General features: G+C 40.4%; 1 protein-coding gene across 2 annotated transcripts in view; it reads left to right on the top strand.

Annotated features, from left to right (window-relative positions):
* MSANTD2 (Myb/SANT DNA binding domain containing 2) overlaps window positions 1-10,564 on the top strand; it is a 13,581-nt gene extending 3,017 nt beyond the window's left edge. The window contains exons 2-4 of one of the 2 annotated variants that reach the window (XM_015820107.1): window positions 5,228-5,486; window positions 8,307-8,367; window positions 9,638-10,564. In XM_015820107.1, the coding sequence (XP_015675593.1) occupies window positions 5,228-5,486; window positions 8,307-8,367; window positions 9,638-10,490 (1,173 nt within the window). In that variant the 3' untranslated portion in view covers window positions 10,491-10,564. The remainder of the gene's footprint in view (window positions 1-5,227; window positions 5,487-8,306; window positions 8,368-9,637) is intronic. The other variant, XM_015820108.1, reaches the window with a different exon arrangement.
* Window positions 10,565-19,662: the final 9,098 nt, after the last annotated feature.

Below are 19,662 nucleotides of genomic sequence, written 5' to 3'. Positions count from 1 at the left end.
TCTGAGAAATTTTGCCTACATTATGTATCAGATATTCAGCACAAATAAAGCAAGTTTTGTGTGGACTTTGAAAATGACAAATGTAAAATTAGGTTGCTTGACAAGGTGGCACAATAATGTACCTATTAATGGCATTTTTTTAGTACCAACAATTTATTTAATGTACATACTTTGCTTGCTTAGATGCACCTTTCCTTCATTCTGTAGGAGAACTAAAGCAAGCTTATTTTTTAAAAGCCAGCAGTTACTTAGGTAGACAGGTAGTTTCTCAGAATCTGTTTTATCTACTAGAGTGTGTTTCAAAGAACACGAACATTCACCCTCTAAAAGTGTTAGATCCTATCATAAATGCATTCTTGCGTAAATAACATATCCAAGCTTCTTGCCTCTCAGCACAGCTTTCTTGTGATTTCCAACCTCCCAGATTGTTGTTGTTCAGTCTCTAAGTCGTGTCTGATTCTTTGCAACCCCATGGACCACAGCACGCCAGGCCCTCTTGTCCTCCACTGTTTCCCGAAGTTTGCCCAAATTTATGTTTATTGTGTTGATGACACTATCTAACCCAGAGGTCCCCAACATTTTGGGCACCAGGGACGGTTCTGTGGAGAGAGTTTTTTCCACAGACTGGAGGGGGTGTGGTTTTGTGTGCTGCCTGCATCCCACGGATAGGGCTTTGCTTGTTTATGAGGACCGGTTGCTGGCATGCCGCGGCCCGGTACCCGTCCACGGTACCTTCTCGTCATTTTCCCTCCCCTTCTTCTTTTGCCTTCCGTCTTGCCCACCATTAGGATATTTTCCAGTGAGTCCTGTCTTCTCATTAAGTGGCCAAATATTTGAGCTTGAGCTTCAGTAACTGTCCTTCCGAAGAACGATCAGGGTTGATTCCTCCCATAGAACCAAACTCTTTTCCCATTGTATTGTATGGGATCCTTTTTAATGGGATCAGATCCTTTGGCTGCACATGTTTGCCTGTGTGCTTGCTGATATTTATGTTATTTTCCACTGATAGATTTAGGAACTGCTAGTACTGCAAAGCTATTTGAAATTTCCATATACGAGTACATATCTGTTTATACTTAATTAATTATACTAAAGTTAATTTTTACATCTAAATCATTTGACGACTATTTTCATTAGGAAATTTTAGGGGGGGTCCGAGTTCTCTCTCAGCCATGGAAGTCCATCAGGTTAAGTTGGGGAACTTATAGTCTCAACTCATCTATCTCACTGGGCTATTGTGGGGAAAAGTATAGGAAGAGATGTTGTATATGGCTCTTTGAATTCTTGGGAAGGGAAGTGGGATGTCGCTTTAACACAGAGTAAGAAATTGTAGCATGGTGCTAGTGTTGCTGTGTTTATTTTTATTTTAGATTTGTTTAGCTTAGCATGATGTAGAAACCTATCTAGTGTAAATTCTGCTTTCTGCCTTGGAATGCATCTGTACAAACCCCAATGGGGGTGGGTGAGAAACTAGCCATATTATGGCTTAAGGTTATATGCAAGCTGAATATTTTATATCATAAAGAATGTCATGGTTCCGACAGATGAAACTCTTCAAAAGAACTTCGGAGGCATTGTTTACCTTAAAGAATCTTTATTTTGAGTAGCATAATATCAGCACTGCATAATCGAAGCCAAAAACGGAATTCCCCTCCCCTGAGCACATAGTATCAAAGCACAATTCCTTCCTTCAATTAACAGTCATAAATCACATTCCTCAATTAGCTTGAAGCACGGGCTTCCTCTCCAGTTCTCCAGCCCACCAATTCTTTATCAGCTCTGGTTACAATAACCTTGATTCTCACGCTAGGTTTAGTGTTGTTATGTCTAGCTGGACTCTCGTTCACATCCCCCCTCCCAGCATCATCTAATTCTAAAAGCAAAAGGTAAAAGATGGCTACATTTCCCTCTGTTGTCAATGCAAACACATCCAATGTTAGCAGCATTGACAAAGAACAGTAGCTGTAAAATAAGTAAAACAATAAAATAAGTCATTTTTGTTTCTATTAGTGGCTGCCTGACAGCTTTGTTCATTTGCAATACATGATTTGTTTTGCTGAATGAAGCTGTCACAGCAGATGTTTTTTTCCATGGAGTTACAACTAGATCCATGGGTTTTTCTATCACTGTGTCTCTAACTCCCCTGCTCTGCCTCTCAGCAGGCAAGTTTGTGCAATCCATTTGCAATCGGGGTTCTTACAATTTGTTCTGAATACTGGATAGGATTATTGCTGGGCCAGGTTGCTTCTGTCATATTGAAAGAGGCCGTTAAAAGAGACTTCCTTAAACACTTGGGCTTAATTTGATGTTTCAAACTGTTTGTGGATGGTGGAGTTTTCAGATGATCTTATCAGAGCATGTGAAGACATCCTGGTTAGTTTTCTGGGAGGGACTGTTTATTTTAGCTTGGTTTTCAATAAAAAAAGGTTTTGGAAACTTTTATTAGTGACTTCTGTTTTTAGACTGTACCTTGGTTAGATGATCAGCTTTGTCACACAACTAAGCAAAAGTGTCCAGATTTCAGTAGATGTGGTTTTATTTGCTTGATGTGATTCTAGACAGCATTATTTTGCCTTTTTATATGACTAAGTCAAATTCTTTGTCATAAGTGGATTATGCAGCTTGCTGAAAAATTACTTAAGCAATGACTTAAAATCTATTTTACATGGATAGGGTAGCAACATTTCTGACGTATTTATTATCTCTTTCCTGCCCCTAAATTTAGAGAAAAACATACATCCATTCGGTCTGGTGAGGAAAGGAACAAACAATATGCCCATTTTTATTAAAAACATCTTGAATTATAACCAGAGTTGACCTGGGTTTGTTAATCTTTTTTCTTTCTAAATATAGCATAGCACTTTAAGGAATAAGAAGTGTGTACGTATTTTCCTGCAAGGTATCTAGACTTGTTTAAAACGTTTTTTCTAAATAGGAAAAGGGGGTAGAATATTGCAATACATAAAGCTAAGTAGGATTTAGAGAGTGATGAATATCAGACCCTATGCGCTACCAGCAAAATGATAGGAAGCTGTAAAGTAAATTGTAGCAAAATGCTAGAAATTAAAATTGGTGATTTGGAAGACTAATCTGACTCCATAAACTTGAAACGGGAGTAAGCACTTTTTGGCCAATGTTCTTGCCCACACTAACTTTAGAAGGTGATAGCAAATGCTTGGCATGTCACATTTCCATCCTTCTCAGTTTGACTCATTGCAACTCATTAAAGCAAGTTTTTAAACCATCTTTGTGGAGAAAATCCTACTTATTTATGAATTGTCCATATCATAATCCCAGACTCTGTATAAGAAACTTAAAGGTTGACAGCAACTCTGTGAAAACGTTTTTGATTCAAGAACTGTCCCATAAACGTAGTGGCTTACTGTGGGATTCGCCTTGCATCTCTCCATTCCCAGTCTGATGCTCGCGTCATTTAATTAAGAAGTAAACAATATCCTTGCTTTACCATGCATTCCAAAGTTCTTCGTTATACCTATGATGGAATGGGATGAAAGCAGCCTATACAACAGGAGTGTTAAAACACGCTGTTTTACTTTACACAAGCAAATGATTCTCGGTCCTCTTCATACCACCACCCCACTTGTGTGTGTTTTTCTTCCATATCTCAAAAGCAATTTCATTCTTGATAACTTTCATTCAAATTTCAGGGAATTCCGAAATAAAAAAAAATTGCTTATTACAATAACTTTTACCTGACTGCATGTTGAAGAGATAAGATGCAGTAGAGGTATAAGGGAAATCCACTCTCAACATATAAGCTTTCTGGAAACGGTGTTGAGGTGTCCAACTTGCTTCAGCTTCTTGGAACTGTGCTTAAAAAACAAGACCATTTTCGTTCTACTTTATTCTTTTTTAATACTTCCAAGTTATTGTCATCCCTTTTCTATCAACGAGTTATATTTGTTATATTTGTATAACTGGAAACAGGCCAGTTCTTTCTCCTCTCTGCCTCATAATCTGCTCCCGAGAGTTGTAATAACTTGGAGATCTGTGCAGGATTGCATGAGAAGGAAAGAAAACATTGGTACCCCACGAATGGGTCACCATTCTCATGGCATTGGATTCTCCCAAAAGTGTCATGTTATGTTGCATGGGTCAATCTTAGTGGTGCTGCTTTGCTCTCAAAATTGATGTTTTCAACCCTTTTGGAAGTGTTTCGAGTTCCTAACAGTTTGAACTGGAAAGGCTTTGCCCACTCTTAGTCAATTTTTCATCAATACCCCCATCCTTTGCAGTGAACTCCATTAAGAAGCATAATTTAAGCCTTTCCCCTTAAGAACAGAAGTGGGGTGGAGTTAGAAAGAGGGGAAACCTAGATAAGAAGCATTTTCAGCAGTGTTTGATTTACACTTGCCTTAATAGGTAATTTGGCTTCTTACTGACCAGTGAATGATTTAAGGAGCAGTGAAAATGGGTAATATCTGATTGAGGTAGGGTATAAAAGATGCCTAAAAATCTAGTGTTGGGTTTAATGTTTTATTATTAGACCTGACCATCTTAGTATTGTGTGTTTAATATTTGATCATGGGAATACGGAGCATTATTGATTTCACTTCTTTTAAATTTCAGCAGCTTCCCAAGAGACAGAGTGAGTTAGTAAGGATGCAAACTATGTAAGTAATATATTTTACTAGCTAAAGAGTTTAGGCCAACATTTTTAAAATAACTTCTTGTTTTCTTTTTGGAGTAAGGGACAATCCAGCTGTCTGCTTTTGGTGACTTCTTTCTTTCTCTCTCTGCCTTTCACTTTCTTTCTTCCTTTCTCTCTCTCTCTCTCTCTTTTCCCATTCCCCCTCACTTTTCCTTAAGTTTCAAACTATGGGTACCACAGTAACTGTTCTTTCTCTCCTTCGTAAATGTGTATATCTTATGGGCTTGTTGGTATCTGACTGGGGTTTTTAGTTCTGCATAATATAGCAAGCTTGGGGATTAAGAAGAGAAAGTTTTGGCAACAAAAGACAAATAAATGGAACTGATATATTAAAATTATTATTAAATGTGTTGTCCTCTTGTGGCTCTTTGCTGTGAACTTTAAATGGCTGTGAAGTTTCAACTTGGCTTTAAAACCTCTTCATAAAACCCTGTTTGGTTTAAAAGAGTCTAATAAATGTGGCAGAGTTTAGAACAAAGTTAAAGAAGAATAAAAATGGCACAAGAGCTATAGAAGTCGGCCACTATCAACTAACAGGCATGTTTTCTGTCTTAGACCCTTCGCAGGTGTTACAGCCGAGTGAAGGAACATGGTGTGGGCAAAAGGAAAAGCAGTTACACATTTGAACAGTTGGAGCAGGTCTTTGGTCAAGGAGGATGGGACTCTCAACTCTGCCAACCGGTGCTCATCAATAGCAGTGGCTTATATCAAGAGCTGGAGTCTGATGGTAGCACAATGGAGGAATATTCGCAGGACGAATGGGGGAACCATAGTCAGGATCTTTTCTGTTACCAACCAGGCGAGCAAGAGTTAGGTAAGATGTGGCAAACTTTACCGAAACACCGGTGACTGCTAAGGCTTTCATGGGTGCCACTGCAACTTGCACGTTGCAACCACGGACTAGTGTTTCTGTCTTGTACATCTTTCCTGTTGCATGCCTTGAACTTGAGGTTGAGATATCTCATTTTAAGTAAGGAAATGGGGCAGTACCAACTCTTATTTTGGTAGACTATTTTGGTACATGCCATCTGCTTGTATATCTATTCATTACATTACATCTCTCGTCCAGGAGTTCTACGTGACCTATATTCTTTCCTCCAATTTTTACTCACATAGACAATTCTGTGAGATTGAACAATAGCGATTGATCCAGGTCAGCTTCCAAGGTTGAGGAAAGAGTTGAATTGGACCCAAATAGATCCTGGCCCAAAGCATTAATCAGCACGGGACTCTGTTTGTATACTGTAGTTATATATTCCCAACATCAGTAGCACAGTTCACATTTTGATGCAGTAAAAGCTCTCAAGATCATTGCTTTCGAATCAGATTTCAGAAAATGCAGTTAAATGTTGAGAGTTTTGCTTTACAGATATTCCTTACGACCACAGTTGGGTCCAGAATTTTAGTTGCTAAGCAAGAGGGTCCTTAAGCGAATCATCTGTGATTCGATCAGATTTTACAACCATTTTTATCATGGTCATTAAGCAAATTGCTGTAATCATCAAGCAAATCCAGCTGGGATGGTTGCAAATCACAATCAAATGACTGAAGATGCTACAACTGTTACAAATTTGAGCTAGTTGTCAAGCACCCAAACTGGGATCACATGACTGCAAGGGTGGTAAAAAGTAGTCATAACTTCGAGGATGGGTTGTAAGTCACTTTGTCAAGACCATCATAGCTTTGAACCATCATTAAATGAATATTCACAAGTTGAAGGCTGGCTGTATATAGTGAAACCTCATGTTAATGTACTAATTGAGGGCCGGGGATTCCATTATTGGAACTGAAAGAAAGCATGGCAATTACAGAGATTTCTCATTTGCAGGATGATGTAATTATCCATTGCAATCTGTCCTTAATATCAAAAGTCCTTTCCAGTACAACACAATAAAATATGTTTTCACTGCTTTATAGTCTTTTTATTGTTTATTGTTCCAATTAACAGCCGCCATACAAATATTCAGACATACTTTTTTTGTCTTTCATATTAATTGGTGTTAATTAATTGGTGTATGCTAGAAATTTGGCCTTTGAACTCTTGCTATCCTATAAGGGAACCTTTCAGACAGTCACTCATGCCATACATTACACCCACTCATGCCATACATTACAGTCACTCATGCCATACTTCACAAATACATTATTCCAATGTGCTTACGTGGGGCTGACCTTGAAGACCACCCAAAACCTATAGCTGCATGAAAACATAGCGGCATGAGCAGTGACAGGCACCACTCCATGTGTTCATGTGTCACCACTGCTACACCCACTTCATCGGCTGCCAGTTGGCTTCTAAGTGCAATTTAAGGTGCTGGTTATCTATCAATACACAACTTAAAACGCTCATTGTCATGATGTTTAATAGGTGAAAGAGTGCATTATAGGGCAGCAATTTTTGAGTCAAGGTACCTCAAATGGGCTAACTTACAGAATGGGTCCAAAACCCAGGACCTGTGACTCCTAAGGGAATGAAATTTAGAGAAATTGTTGCTGCTTGAGGACTACTGGTTGTGGATGGACTGCTGTGGTCATGTGATCTTCATTTTCAGTGACAGTTTCCCAGCCAGTCTTGCAATGCCTCATTCTCCCTCCCCTTCCCCGCAGCAGCAACTCACCTGCCTGCTGGGAAGGGAAGGGAGATTTTTGATACTTCCTGCCAGATTCCCATAAGGAATCTCAATGGGGAAGCTGGCAGGAAGTTAGAAGTTACTTCTCCCACTGCTTTTTTACTCAGCCTTAGTCATTACGTTTCTTTGTTTAGGTAAGGAAATATCTCTGAAACAATGACAACCAGCAGGACACGGGTTGTGTAGTTTCCCTGTACGGCATAGGGCCTGTCTATCTGATAGATCACTTTTCTCCAACCTTTTCAACCTACCCAGTATGTTCCAACAGAGTGGGTGCATTCCAGTCCCTTTGCTAAATGTTGCCATGTTGTGGGTTCCTGGAAGCCTGCTTATCCTTATCCACCTTCTCGGAACAGTATCCCCCCAGAGATAAGGATGGTGCCCTCTCTCCTAAGGGTCCAGAAAGCTTTGAAAAACTGGTTTTGGTCCTAGGTGTGGGGTTGATGTTTAATAGTTGTTCAATAGCCCGTTTTGCATTGTTTTGCCATGTATTAGATCAGCGGTCCCCAACCTTTGCACCTTGGTGGCCCAGCTGGGGGAGGGGAAGAGGGGAACCGGACCATGCAAGTGGTGGGCTGCCACACATGTGCATGCGCAGTTCGACTTGTGCGAGTGGCGGGTCAGCATGTACACGTACATGCAAGTTGAGCTGCCCACCGCTCACCTGGCCTGGTTTTGAATAGGCCACGGCCCCAGTGGTGGGCTGCAGCCCGGGGGTTGGGGACCCCCATATTAGATTATTATAGTTGTTTTATGTTTTTCCTAGTTTTATATGCCCCCCAGAGTCCACTGGAGTTGCACAGTGAAATAAAGTTTGAATTGGGCATGACTGGACAGGGGAAACCTTTACATTTTTTAAATACATAAATAATAAATAAATAAACTACAGTAGCTCTTGCATTCATACTGAAACTGGTCACCATTATAATCTGGATATAATTGCATTTTTAAAGTAGCAAGGTTCAGTTATTATGAACTATTTTAACCTCTGCCTTGCCTTTTAGATGAAATGCCTGCAGTGAAGAAATCACTGAAGATAAAACAGGAATCTTCAGAAGATTCTCAGTAAGTAATTTGAATAATGTTCTGTCTGTAAATTAAGACTCTGAAAGTATCTACCACTTTTCAAGGGTAGTATAACAGACTCAGTTTTCCCAGCTGAACCAGACTGAAATACAAACTTGGGCTGTTGGAAGTATCCTTGGAAACTTGCAGTAACTCTGCATGTATATCATGAGTGGCTGTGCAAATATTGGCTGTGTTTGTGCTGCCATGTTTATATCAGCAGTGTCCTGAATGCAGGAACTGAATGAAAGCCTAGCCCGATGTCTCATTGGATAGACAGAATAGGTCAGGGGGAGCTTCCCAGATCTGTGAGATAGATTAAGCTGAGAGTAAGTTTCTATAGGTTCCACTTTCCATAGCTGAGACTTCAACCTGAATTTTCCTGGTCTTAATTCAACTCCTTAATCACTACACTACAATGGTTCTTTTTATAAGATTGTGCTTTGTTAGTAGTTGCATTAGATACAAGCATGTAGAAATCCCTATCGCTTCTCAGGATATAAGTAGTCCTCAATTTACAACTGGTTGCTTAGTGATCATTCAAAATTTCAATGGACCCAAAAAAGGAAACTTAACAACCCAGATCTGAAGTTCCAATGGTACCTCCCCAATGGTCACATGACCGCACTTTGGGTACTCAGCAACATGGCTACATTTACAGCCGTTTGCAGCATCCCGCTATCATGTGACCATTATACAGTGGCCAAATGGTGCCCTAATGAACAACGGGGATCGCTTAGCGACGATGGCGCTTTGCTTAACAGCTGCAGTGTTTGCTTAACAACCATCGCCCAAAAAGTTGTGAAATTGGATTGACCGTTGCAACTTATGACCATAATAGGCAGGCTCCATTACGGTCATAACTCAAGGACTACCTGTATTTGCCACATAGGATTCATGATGACAGTGCCTTAAAAAAAAATCAGACCACTGGTTCAATTTGCTCAGCATCAACCATACGGACAATTAGCCTCTCTCCTGTTTTCAGGCAGCTGTCCTTCCTGTCCGAAACGAGAGAGGTCAGAAATGGAACTGGTTCCATTTTGCAGGCAAAGTACGGGCTCAACGTGAGATACCCCTTTGCTCCGTGCTACAAGGGTTGTAAGACACTATTGTCAATTTTTTTTTAGCAACTATTTGCCCTTAGCATCTGATAGGCCTGTTTACCTCCATTGGCATTTGGTGATTGCATCCTTTTCTTCTTCTGAACTTCTTAATTGCCTTGCCTTAAAACTTAGTCCTCTTGTGTTCTTTTCTTTTTTATTTAAAGGAAGTGCGACCTAATGCAGAATATTGTACAGATCTTGGAATCCGTCCAGTTAAAATGGGAACTCTTTCAGAGTTGGGCGGACTTTTCTAGGCTACACCTTTCTAACAAACTGGCTATATTTGGGATTGGCTATAATACACGGTGGAAGGAGGATATCCGTTACCACTACGCTGAGATCAGTTCCCAAGTTCCCCTTGGCAAGCGGCTCCGGGAATATTTCAACTCGGAGAAGCCCGAGGGCAGGATCATCATGACCAGAGTCCAGAAAATGAACTGGAAGAATGTTTACTACAAATTCTTAGAGATTACTATTAGCGAAGCCAGATGCCTAGAGTTACACATGGAAATTGACTGGATACCTATCGCTCACTCCAAGCCAACGGGTGGGAATATTGTCCAGTATTTATTACCTGGAGGCATTCCAAAGAGCCCTGGTCTGTATGCCATCGGCTACGAAGATTGTCACGAGAAGCCGCCATCTCCCGATCACGAGAGTGTCAGCCAAGAGCCGGAAAACGAAACTCTGGGAGAAACGGAAATGCCCTTGTCGCAAGCTTCCCTCAAAGTGGAGATGGAGCCCACCAGAATCATCTATTGTTACCTGGGCATTGCCGAGGTCAGGACACTCCAGCAGTGCTTGTTTTTACATTTTCAGGCCAACACCAAGACCTTCAGCAAAGAGTGGGTTGGCATCAATGGATTTTTGTCACAAAATTGTATCGTGGACCCGGGAATTTCTCCTAAGTCTATTTATATTAAATTTGTAGAAGTAGAGAGGGACTTCCTTTCTGCTGGCTCTTTGGTAGAGTGCCTGGAAAAAGCCATTGGATACCCCTTGAAATTTAACAACTGACTCTCCTCCTTCATAAGGATCAGGACTTTGTAAGTATCACCTGTGGCATTTTGGGCGTCCGATTAGTACAAGACTGGGCAAAATCCTCTAACCGAACTGAAATGAGGGAGACACTTATAGGGGCTTTTTACAAAAGTGTATCTCAAGCCAGTAAAATATGCTGTTTACTTCCTTGGGCCAGTCCACTGGTTTTATAAAGAAAAAAGACTTTCAAAGGGAGCATTGTAAATATGACAACTATTGGTACATTCCACGTTGGATGAACGTACATGTTGAATTTCATATGAAAAAGCTGTTTTCCACAATGTCTCATTTTTACACATGTGTCTCAAAGTGTGATTACGGTTATGTAATAAATAAGCAATAGATAATGAGTTCAAAACCCAGTCACACAAGACTGTTTTTCAGTGCCACCCGTTCGCACGCCTTGTATATAGTTTAGCATTTCAGTTTCTTTACCCATCAAGTGTTCTTACAATTTTCGACCAGTGTTGCCTGCAAAAAAAACTTTCTCTTTCTGTGATGTACCCCACTTTACTAGTAGTGTTGCCATATCACCTCTTTTTATTTTGGTTTTGGTTTTGTTTACATTAAAATCATCCATGGCCTTTTTAAGAAATATTTCGTTAACCTCTGTGTGGCAGTTAAAGTAACTCGGCCGCTGGGAAGCATTTGATCAAATCATGCTTTTATCAAATACAATCAAAGCTGTGAGAAAAGGGGTGGGCTCGGGTGGGAACTGGGGAGTTATGGACCAAGGGAGTAAGCATTTTTAATGCCTCATTAAAATGTTCCGATATAAATCCCATTGCGCTGCTGGCTAGTGCCAGGTTGTTGTTTTTTTTAATTTCGTTTTTTACAAACCTCATTGATCAGTGGAAGTTGTGACATAACAATGAATGTGTCAGTCCAAATAAAAACAAACAAATGTGGATTTTCAGAAATGTGTTTCTTGCCTGATTGTATCTTTATGAAGATGTGTACTGGCATTTTTTAAAAAATGTTTTATTTATTATACATATTTTTTAATTATTTTGAATGTCTGTATATTCATATATTAGCACTGTCTTCAGAAGGAAAAAAAAAGCCCTCAGGATGGCTTATCTTGCAAAATCCGTACAGTATTATATGAATAAATAATAGCAAATATAACATTTCCTAATAAAAATACAACGTTCTGTATACAAGATTATTTTCCATCTGCTTGCTGAAGGATCCTCATAATTTTGCAAGTTTGCGATGCTTCATTGGAGAAAGCACCTTCACGATCAATCTGTGATCTCCTTGAGCATGGTGCTATTTTAGCTCCCCCCAAACGGTCACATTTGTCCACATCATAATCCCAAATTCTGAAAAAAATGCTCCTTGTTCACCATCAATACTGTTGGACCTGACCAACTTGATTTTTTGCTTGCAGGAAAAAGGTTTAGCTTACTCTCCGAACCAGATTCCTGCTTGGTGACTGCCAATAAAGTTGAGTTATCATAAGCCAACTCTGACTCCTAATTTCAAAGTTAGAATTCCCATTTTGAAAATGACGGTAAACGTTTCCTTCAAAGCAAGGTCCTCGTTTCAGAAACCTGTCCTTGCTCTTGAAAGAATTAAGATGTAGGGAAGGGGTGGTCTAGAATTATCAGTGACCTGATAGTGGAAAGTAATGCAAGGATCCACATAAACAGGCAGACAAGGGTTTGGCAGTTTGTAGAATTCCACCATAGCAGCAGCTTGCCTGAAAATAGTTTTTTGGGGGGCGGTTGAAGAGTTGCTGTCTGAGCTTGTGTGTAATTACATCACTTTTTCGCTAACAGGATATATGATCAGTTCAATCTAGCATGCTCGGGTTTTGCAGGACTAAGTACCGGTAGGTGATACCATGAGCTCACCTGGATGGAGAGAATCACTCTTTCTGAAAATAAAAGCCCATTTTGTGATTTGTCTCTTATTTTATGTGTCTACCCAGTAAAATCCAGAAGGGGGTCAGGAATTCCTTATTATAATAAATGTGCACAAGGATAACATTCAGAATCTCATCTCTTATCTCGCCTGCCTCTTTCCAAGTGTAAGGCTTTCCAGCGAAGGTTTACCATTTGTTCTTTGACTGTACAGGTGATCCTCGACTTACAACCACATTTTACAACCTTTCCTGCCACAGTTGTTAAGTGAATCACTGCAGTTGTTCAGTTAGTAAGTAACATGTTGTCAAGTGAAACTGGCTTCCCCGATTTTCTTTGCTTGTCAGAAGATCGCCAAAGGGGGACACTGCGACCGTCATAAATATGAACCAGTTGCCAAAAGCATCTGAATTCTGATCACAATGAGCCTGGGGATGCCGTAAAGGTCGTAACTGTGAGAAACAGTCATATGTCACTTTTTCCAGTGCCGTTGTAACTTTGAACGGTCACTAAACGAACTGTCGTAAATCGAGGACTCCCTGTATTCGAACTTTGAAAACTCTTCACAGAAAGCTCTCTTCAGTTTCTGCCAGCAGGGGGCGGCGTGCAACAAAGAATGCCAGATTCTTGCAAACGCCAACTTTTTTTTAAAGGATCCAAACTATTTATTCCCTTAATATTTACTAATATTATTTCACTCTGGAAAGCAAAATGGGGTCTCTCTGCAGAGAAGGAAAAAGGCAGGACTTTCCCTAAGCTGATCCAAAGGAATATTAATGGAAGAAATGTTGGAAATAGGATGATGACACTTGCGTGTTTGCTAAATCCTATGATTTGGCAAAAGGAAAGAGACGGCGGAGCAAATCTATGCAGTTGCTAAGAGACGACAACATGATGGCACATAAACATTATTGATCGAGATTTGCAAGAGTTTGTTTATTAACCCATCCCCCAAAAAAGCCAAAAACACAAAGACCAACCATGCTGACTAGAATTAGTTGGGAGTGAATGGAATGGAGTTTTCTAGAGAAGGGCACGGTTGGTTAAACTCCGAACACCTTTCTGAGGCTCCATTGCAACATTCTTGGCAGATTTGGAAGTGATGTCTTTGTAGCACGTGTGTCAAGGTTCAGAAGCAATGTAACAGGCACCCCTGCGTACATTAAGTTGGTGTAATGTTCCCCCCCCTCCCCTATTTTGCAAAAAAAAGGATGCTGCCTCCATTGGCAGTTGTGTTTCCTGGAATTTCGGGAGACAGGAAGCTTCTGCCCCAAAGCCTGTGGCCAAGATCATCACCAGGTCTAGTAGGAAATCAGGATCTCTATGGAGATTCTCAACCATCCAAGTCATGTTTGTCCCAAAACTGGACTTTTTTGTTTTTGTTTTTTCTTTGAAACGTTTTCTTTGAAAATGTTACAAGGGGGGGGGGGTAAAAACCCCAAGAAAGTCCAGTTGCCTTTTGAACATTCTTTGAAAATGTTTCGCTTCTCATTCAAGAAGCTTCTCCAGTTCTGACTGAACGGTGGAGAATAGAAGGATTTATATTCCGTGCAGTCATCTGCTCCTTAGCACGATGAAGGTCGAGCGTAGGATAGTGGGCATCAGGAGCTATAGGATAGTGGGCATCCAAAGCTTGTGACAACATGTCCTCTCCTTGGATGTGACTAATGTCAGCAACCTCTACAAATGTTGCAAAAAATCCTATCACTTTTTCTTTTGGTGCTTTCAAGGCTGCTGTCTTCAGGTGACTGCCTGAACAGCAACTTTTTTGGTAAGGTTTTTCAGAAGTGGTTTGCCATTGCCTCCTTCCTAGGGCTGAGAAAGAGGGACTGGCTCAAGGCCAAAACTCACAGCCTTCTCCAATACACCAAACTAGCTCTGTTATCAATAACTGTAGCGTTCGGAAATTGCTTGGTACCCCTTCTCACAAATAACAGGCGAAGAGTGAACATTTCAGAATGTTTCATGCAGTTTTATTCTTTTATTTATTGTACCTGTTTTACTGTTGTTTTAATGACTGGCCCTGGACCATAATTAAACAAGTTGCTTTGTAGGTGAGATGAGCAGTCTCCAAATTTTTATATACTTGTGTGTGTGTGTGCGCGCGCGCGCGTGCGTGTGTGTGTATGTATGTATTTATATATATATATAAATTTGGAGCTGGAAGAAACATTAGAAATGCTAATCTATTTTACACACATGCACAAACAAACACATGTATATGTAGGTATAGGTGTAGGTATATGTGTATATCACTGCCCCACTATCTATCTATCTATCTATCTATCTATCTATCTATCTATCTACCTACCTACCTACCTACCTACCTACCTACCTACCTACCTACCTATCTATCTATCTATCTATCTCTATCATCTGCCTGCCTGCCTGCCTGCCTGCCTGCCTGTCTGTCTGTCTATCTTCATCCATCCCTCAAGACATGGCTCTTTCAGCAAGCGGACCTGACCTAGGGTGGATTTTATATTGGGGTTTTTTAGGAATTTGGAAGACACAACATTAAAATTTGGTTTAATTCGGTTTTAAGGGGGGGATTGTATACAAGTTTTGGTTTTAAATATGTTGTGCGCCGCCCTGAGTCCCGCTGGGAGAAGGGCGGCATATAAATTAANATAAATATGAACCAGTTGCCAAAAGCATCTGAATTCTGATCACAATGAGCCTGGGGATGCCGTAAAGGTCGTAACTGTGAGAAACAGTCATATGTCACTTTTTCCAGTGCCGTTGTAACTTTGAACGGTCACTAAACGAACTGTCGTAAATCGAGGACTCCCTGTATTCGAACTTTGAAAACTCTTCACAGAAAGCTCTGTTCAGTTTCTGCCAGCAGGGGGCGGCGTGCAATAAAGAATGCCAGATTCTTGCAAACGCCAACTTTTTTTTTTAAAGGATCCAAACTATTTATTCCCTTAATATTTACTAACAGCTGATCTGCTTCACTCTGGAAAGCAAAATGGGGTCTCTGCAGAGAAGGAAAAAGGCAGGACTTTCCCTAAGCTGATCCAAAGGAATATTAATGGAAGAAATGTTGGAAATAGGATGATGACACTTGCGTGTTTGCTAAATCCTATGATTTGGCAAAAGGAAAGAGACGGCGGAGCAAATCTATGCAGTTGCTAAGAGACGACAACATGATGGCACATAAACATTATTGATCGAGATTTGCAAGAGTTTGTTTATTAACCCATCCCAAAAAAAAGCCCAAAACACAAAGACCAACCATGCTGACTAAAATTAGTTGGGAGTGAATGGAATGGAGTTTTCTAGAGAAGGGCACGGTTGGTTAAACTCCGAACCCCTTTCTGAGGCTCCATTGCAACATTCTTGGCAGATTTGGAAGTGATGTCTTTGTAGCACGTGTGTCAAGGTTCAGAAGCAATGTAACAGGCACCCCTGCGTACATTAAGTTGGTGTAATGTTCCCCCCCTCCCCTATTTTGGAAAAAAAAGGATGCCTCCATTGGCAGTTGTGTTTCCTGAGATTTCGGGAGGCAGGAAGCTTCTGCCGCAAAGCCTGTGGCCAAGATCACCACCAGGTCTAGTAGGAAATCAGGATATCTATGGAGATTCTCAACCATCCAGGTCATGTTTGTCCCAAAACTGGACTTTTTTGTTTTTGTTTTTTCTTTGAAACATTTTCTTTGAAAATGTTACAAGGAGGGGGGGGGGTAAAACCCCCAAGAAAGTCCAGTTACCTTTTGAACATTCTTTGAAAATGTTTCGCTTCTCATTCAAGAAGCTTCTCCAGTTCTGACTGAATGGTGGAGAATAGAAGGATTTATATTCCATGCAGTCATCTGGTCCTTAGCACGCTGAAGGTCGAGCGTAGGAAATCGGGAGCTATAGGATAGTGGGCATCCAAAGCTTGTGACAACATGTCCTCTCCTTGGATGTGACTAATGTCAGAAACCTCTACAAATGTTGCAAAAAGTCCTATCACTTTTTCTTTTTTGGGTGCTTTCAAGGCTGCTGTCTCCAGGTGACTGCCTGAACAGCAACTTTTTTGGTAAGGTTTTTCAGAAGTGGTTTGCCATTGCCTCCTTTCTAGGGCTGAGAAAGAGGGACTGGCTCAAGGCCAAAACTCACAGCCTTCTCCAATACACCAAACTGGCTCCGTTATCAATAGCTGTAGCGTTCAGAAATTGCTTGGTACCCCTTCTCACAAATAACAGGCGAAGAGTGAACATTTCAGAATGTTTCATGCAGTTTTATTCTTTTATTTATTGTACCTGTTTTACTGTTGTTTTAATGACTGGCCCTGGACCATAATTAAACAAGTTGCTTTGTAGGTGAGATGAGCAGTCTCCAAATTTTTATATACTTGTGTGTGTGTGTGTGCGCGCGCGCGTGCGTGTGTGTGTATGTATGTATTTGTATATATATATAAATTTGGAGCTGGAAGAAACATTAGAAATGCTAATCTATTTTACACACATACACAAACAAACACATGTATATGTAGGTATAGGTGTAGGTATATGTGAATATCACTGCCCCACTATCTATCTATCTATCTATCTATCTATCTATCTATCTATCTATCTATCTATCTATCTATCTATCTATCTATCTATCTATCTATCTATCTATCTCTATCATCTGCCTGCCTGCCTGACTGCCTGTCTGTCTGTCTATCATCTATCTATCTATCTATCTATCTATCTATCTATCTATCTATCTATCTATCTATCTATCTATCTATCTATCTATCTATCTTTATCCATCCATCCATCCATCCATCCATCCATCCATCCATCCATCCATCCATCCATCCATCCATCCATCCATCTATCTATCTATCTATCTATCTATCTATCTATCTATCTATCTATCTATCTATCTATCTATCTATCTATCTATCTATCTATCATCTATCTATCTATCTCAGCCAGTGGGGCAGTGATGCTATAATGCCTTTAAAAGGGATCGGTTTTGAAGCCCTATAAATCCCATCCATTTCAAGGGCATTCTAGCATCATTGCTTCACTGGCTCTCTCTCCATATAGAAAAAGTATCACTCCAGCTACAAAAAAAACCCCCAAAAAACCACCCACTCCCAAGGGGAAAGCTGCCAGTGACTTGACTTGTTTGAAGGCAGTTTTTCTGCATGTGTGGAGCACAGCATGCTAATCAGAATACGATAGAACTGGGAATGCATCAGCACCACAGTTTTCCTTCTAATCAAGATCTTCAAGAACTCTTTGACAGGGAGGATTGAAAACGACACACTGTAGATTATTGAGCGCTGGGTCCCTGCAGTTCTAATCTGCCCATATTTGGAGATTTGGTTAAATCCTGATTTAAGAGCATGTTAAATTTGTTACTCTGCTGTCCAAATCTGATTAGTCTGGAAGCTGGAAGCAGACATTGGCTGTTTTCATTCAGAGGTTAACTTCTCCATCTATTACGTATCTCAGCAGAACACTGAAAGGGGGGACTAAATCTGTTACTTTTCTAAGTATGGGGGGGTGGGAACTTAAATTAAGTCAAGTGAGGATTTCCAGAAATATGTGCATCAAAAGAACCTCCAGTTTTTGTTTTCTTTCTTCTTGTGATTCATTTCTTGGTGGGTTTGTCATTATTCCAAAGTTAGCTAACAAATAGACTAGCTTTTCTAATGCTTCTTCCAGGTTATTTTGGACTACAAACCCCATAACCTAAGAACCATGAGCAGTTGGAGGTTAGGGGTAATGTGTACTGGACTATCCATAAGGAAAGAAGTTGGAAGACCTGGCCAATGCTAATGGGACTGCAGTTTGAAAGATTTGGAGGGGAACTGGATGAACTTAGTCAGAACAGCTTCAAAAATATAGCCTTTAAAATACAACCGACAGCAGTTATTTTTTTTATATACTGTACAACCCAAAAGATTGTCTTCAACTAGAAAAGGGGTAGTAGGAAAGTTACCAGCCCAGGTTGTATTCTTTGCATTGCTTCATAATCTCTGGATTCACATAGATGATGCAAAGTCCTTATTGTTGTGCTCAACAACAGACCGTACAACAGAACCATGGATGTATTTTGGAACCATTCTGAAGTAGCTTCCCGCTATTCTTTCTGCAAGGTGTATTTATTTATGAGATTTACAGGCTGTCCCAACTCGTGATAGTTCCAAGCAGCTTATATGTAGTAATACGACAATAGTGTCAACGCTGTAATATTGGATGTTCCTGCTCTGACAACTGATGGAAACTGCGGCCATTTTTACTTTGCTTTTAACATGCTTTTTCTTCTGCTTAGAAATTAGGTGTTGAAGGGGTGGGGTGAATGCCTGAGCTCAGCTAGCCATAATAACAATGTAGCTCCATGGGAACTCAAGGACACAAACAGATAATGTTTTGGTGGGCTGAGGAGCTGGGGAGAGACCCCGTGCTCCTGGCTAATTGGAGAATGTGATTTATGACTGCTTTGTGGGGTGGGACTTGCAATTTGTTATTTTGTATCTCGGGGAAGGGAATCTAGTTTTGGGTTCAACTATGTAGTGCTGGTACTTTGTTTCCTGAATAAAATGTTCTTTAAGGAAGAATTCTTGCCTTGAAGTTCTTTAATGGGTTTCATCTATTGGAACCATGACAAATAGAAGATACAGTGAAAATACTGTATCTGAATTGGATCATCAAAAAACGTTTAGAAAAACCCGTCATTGAAAAAGAACCAAAATTTTACAGAGGAATCTATCACCCACTCTGATCCAGGCCTGGACAGAGCTAAGTATTAAGAATTCATTTAAATAGAGGCATTGGGGGGGGATGCCTATTTAAATGAACTTTTGGGAAGGGGATGGAGGTTCTAGAGGGCATGGAAATTTGTTTTCAAATCTTGCTGAGATTTTGATGAATTGGGGTTGGAAGCTTGTGGATGCAGGAGCTTTTTCTTGTAGCTAACTACAGACTGAATTTCAAAATAACTTTAAAGACAGATATTCCCCCCCCCCCCCATAGATCAATCTTTCTCAACCTTGGCAACATTAAAGGTGTGTGGATTTCAACTCCTAGAATTCTCCAGCCAGGAATGGTCTTAAAGTTGCCAAGGTTGTAAAAAACACGAAGCTACAACACTGTTCGCTTATTTGTAGCTTAGTCGATTGTATGAGCCGACCTATATGGTTCCTAAGCCATGCTTTCTTGCTTACCAAATGAATCCCACCAATTGTGTGGCTTAGCCTGTGAAATCGACCAATCTATCCTTTTTCTTTTTTGATGTATCGTTTGCCTATTACCCATTTTCGTTCCTTTGTTTTTCCTGGCTGAAGAGCTCCGATGA

This window comes from Protobothrops mucrosquamatus, unplaced genomic scaffold, assembly GCF_001527695.2.
Source record: "Protobothrops mucrosquamatus isolate PMUCROS unplaced genomic scaffold, P.Mucros_1.0 scaffold1067, whole genome shotgun sequence".
Lineage (NCBI taxonomy): Eukaryota > Metazoa > Chordata > Lepidosauria > Squamata > Viperidae > Protobothrops > Protobothrops mucrosquamatus.
This window is presented reverse-complemented; position numbering and strand designations above follow the sequence as displayed.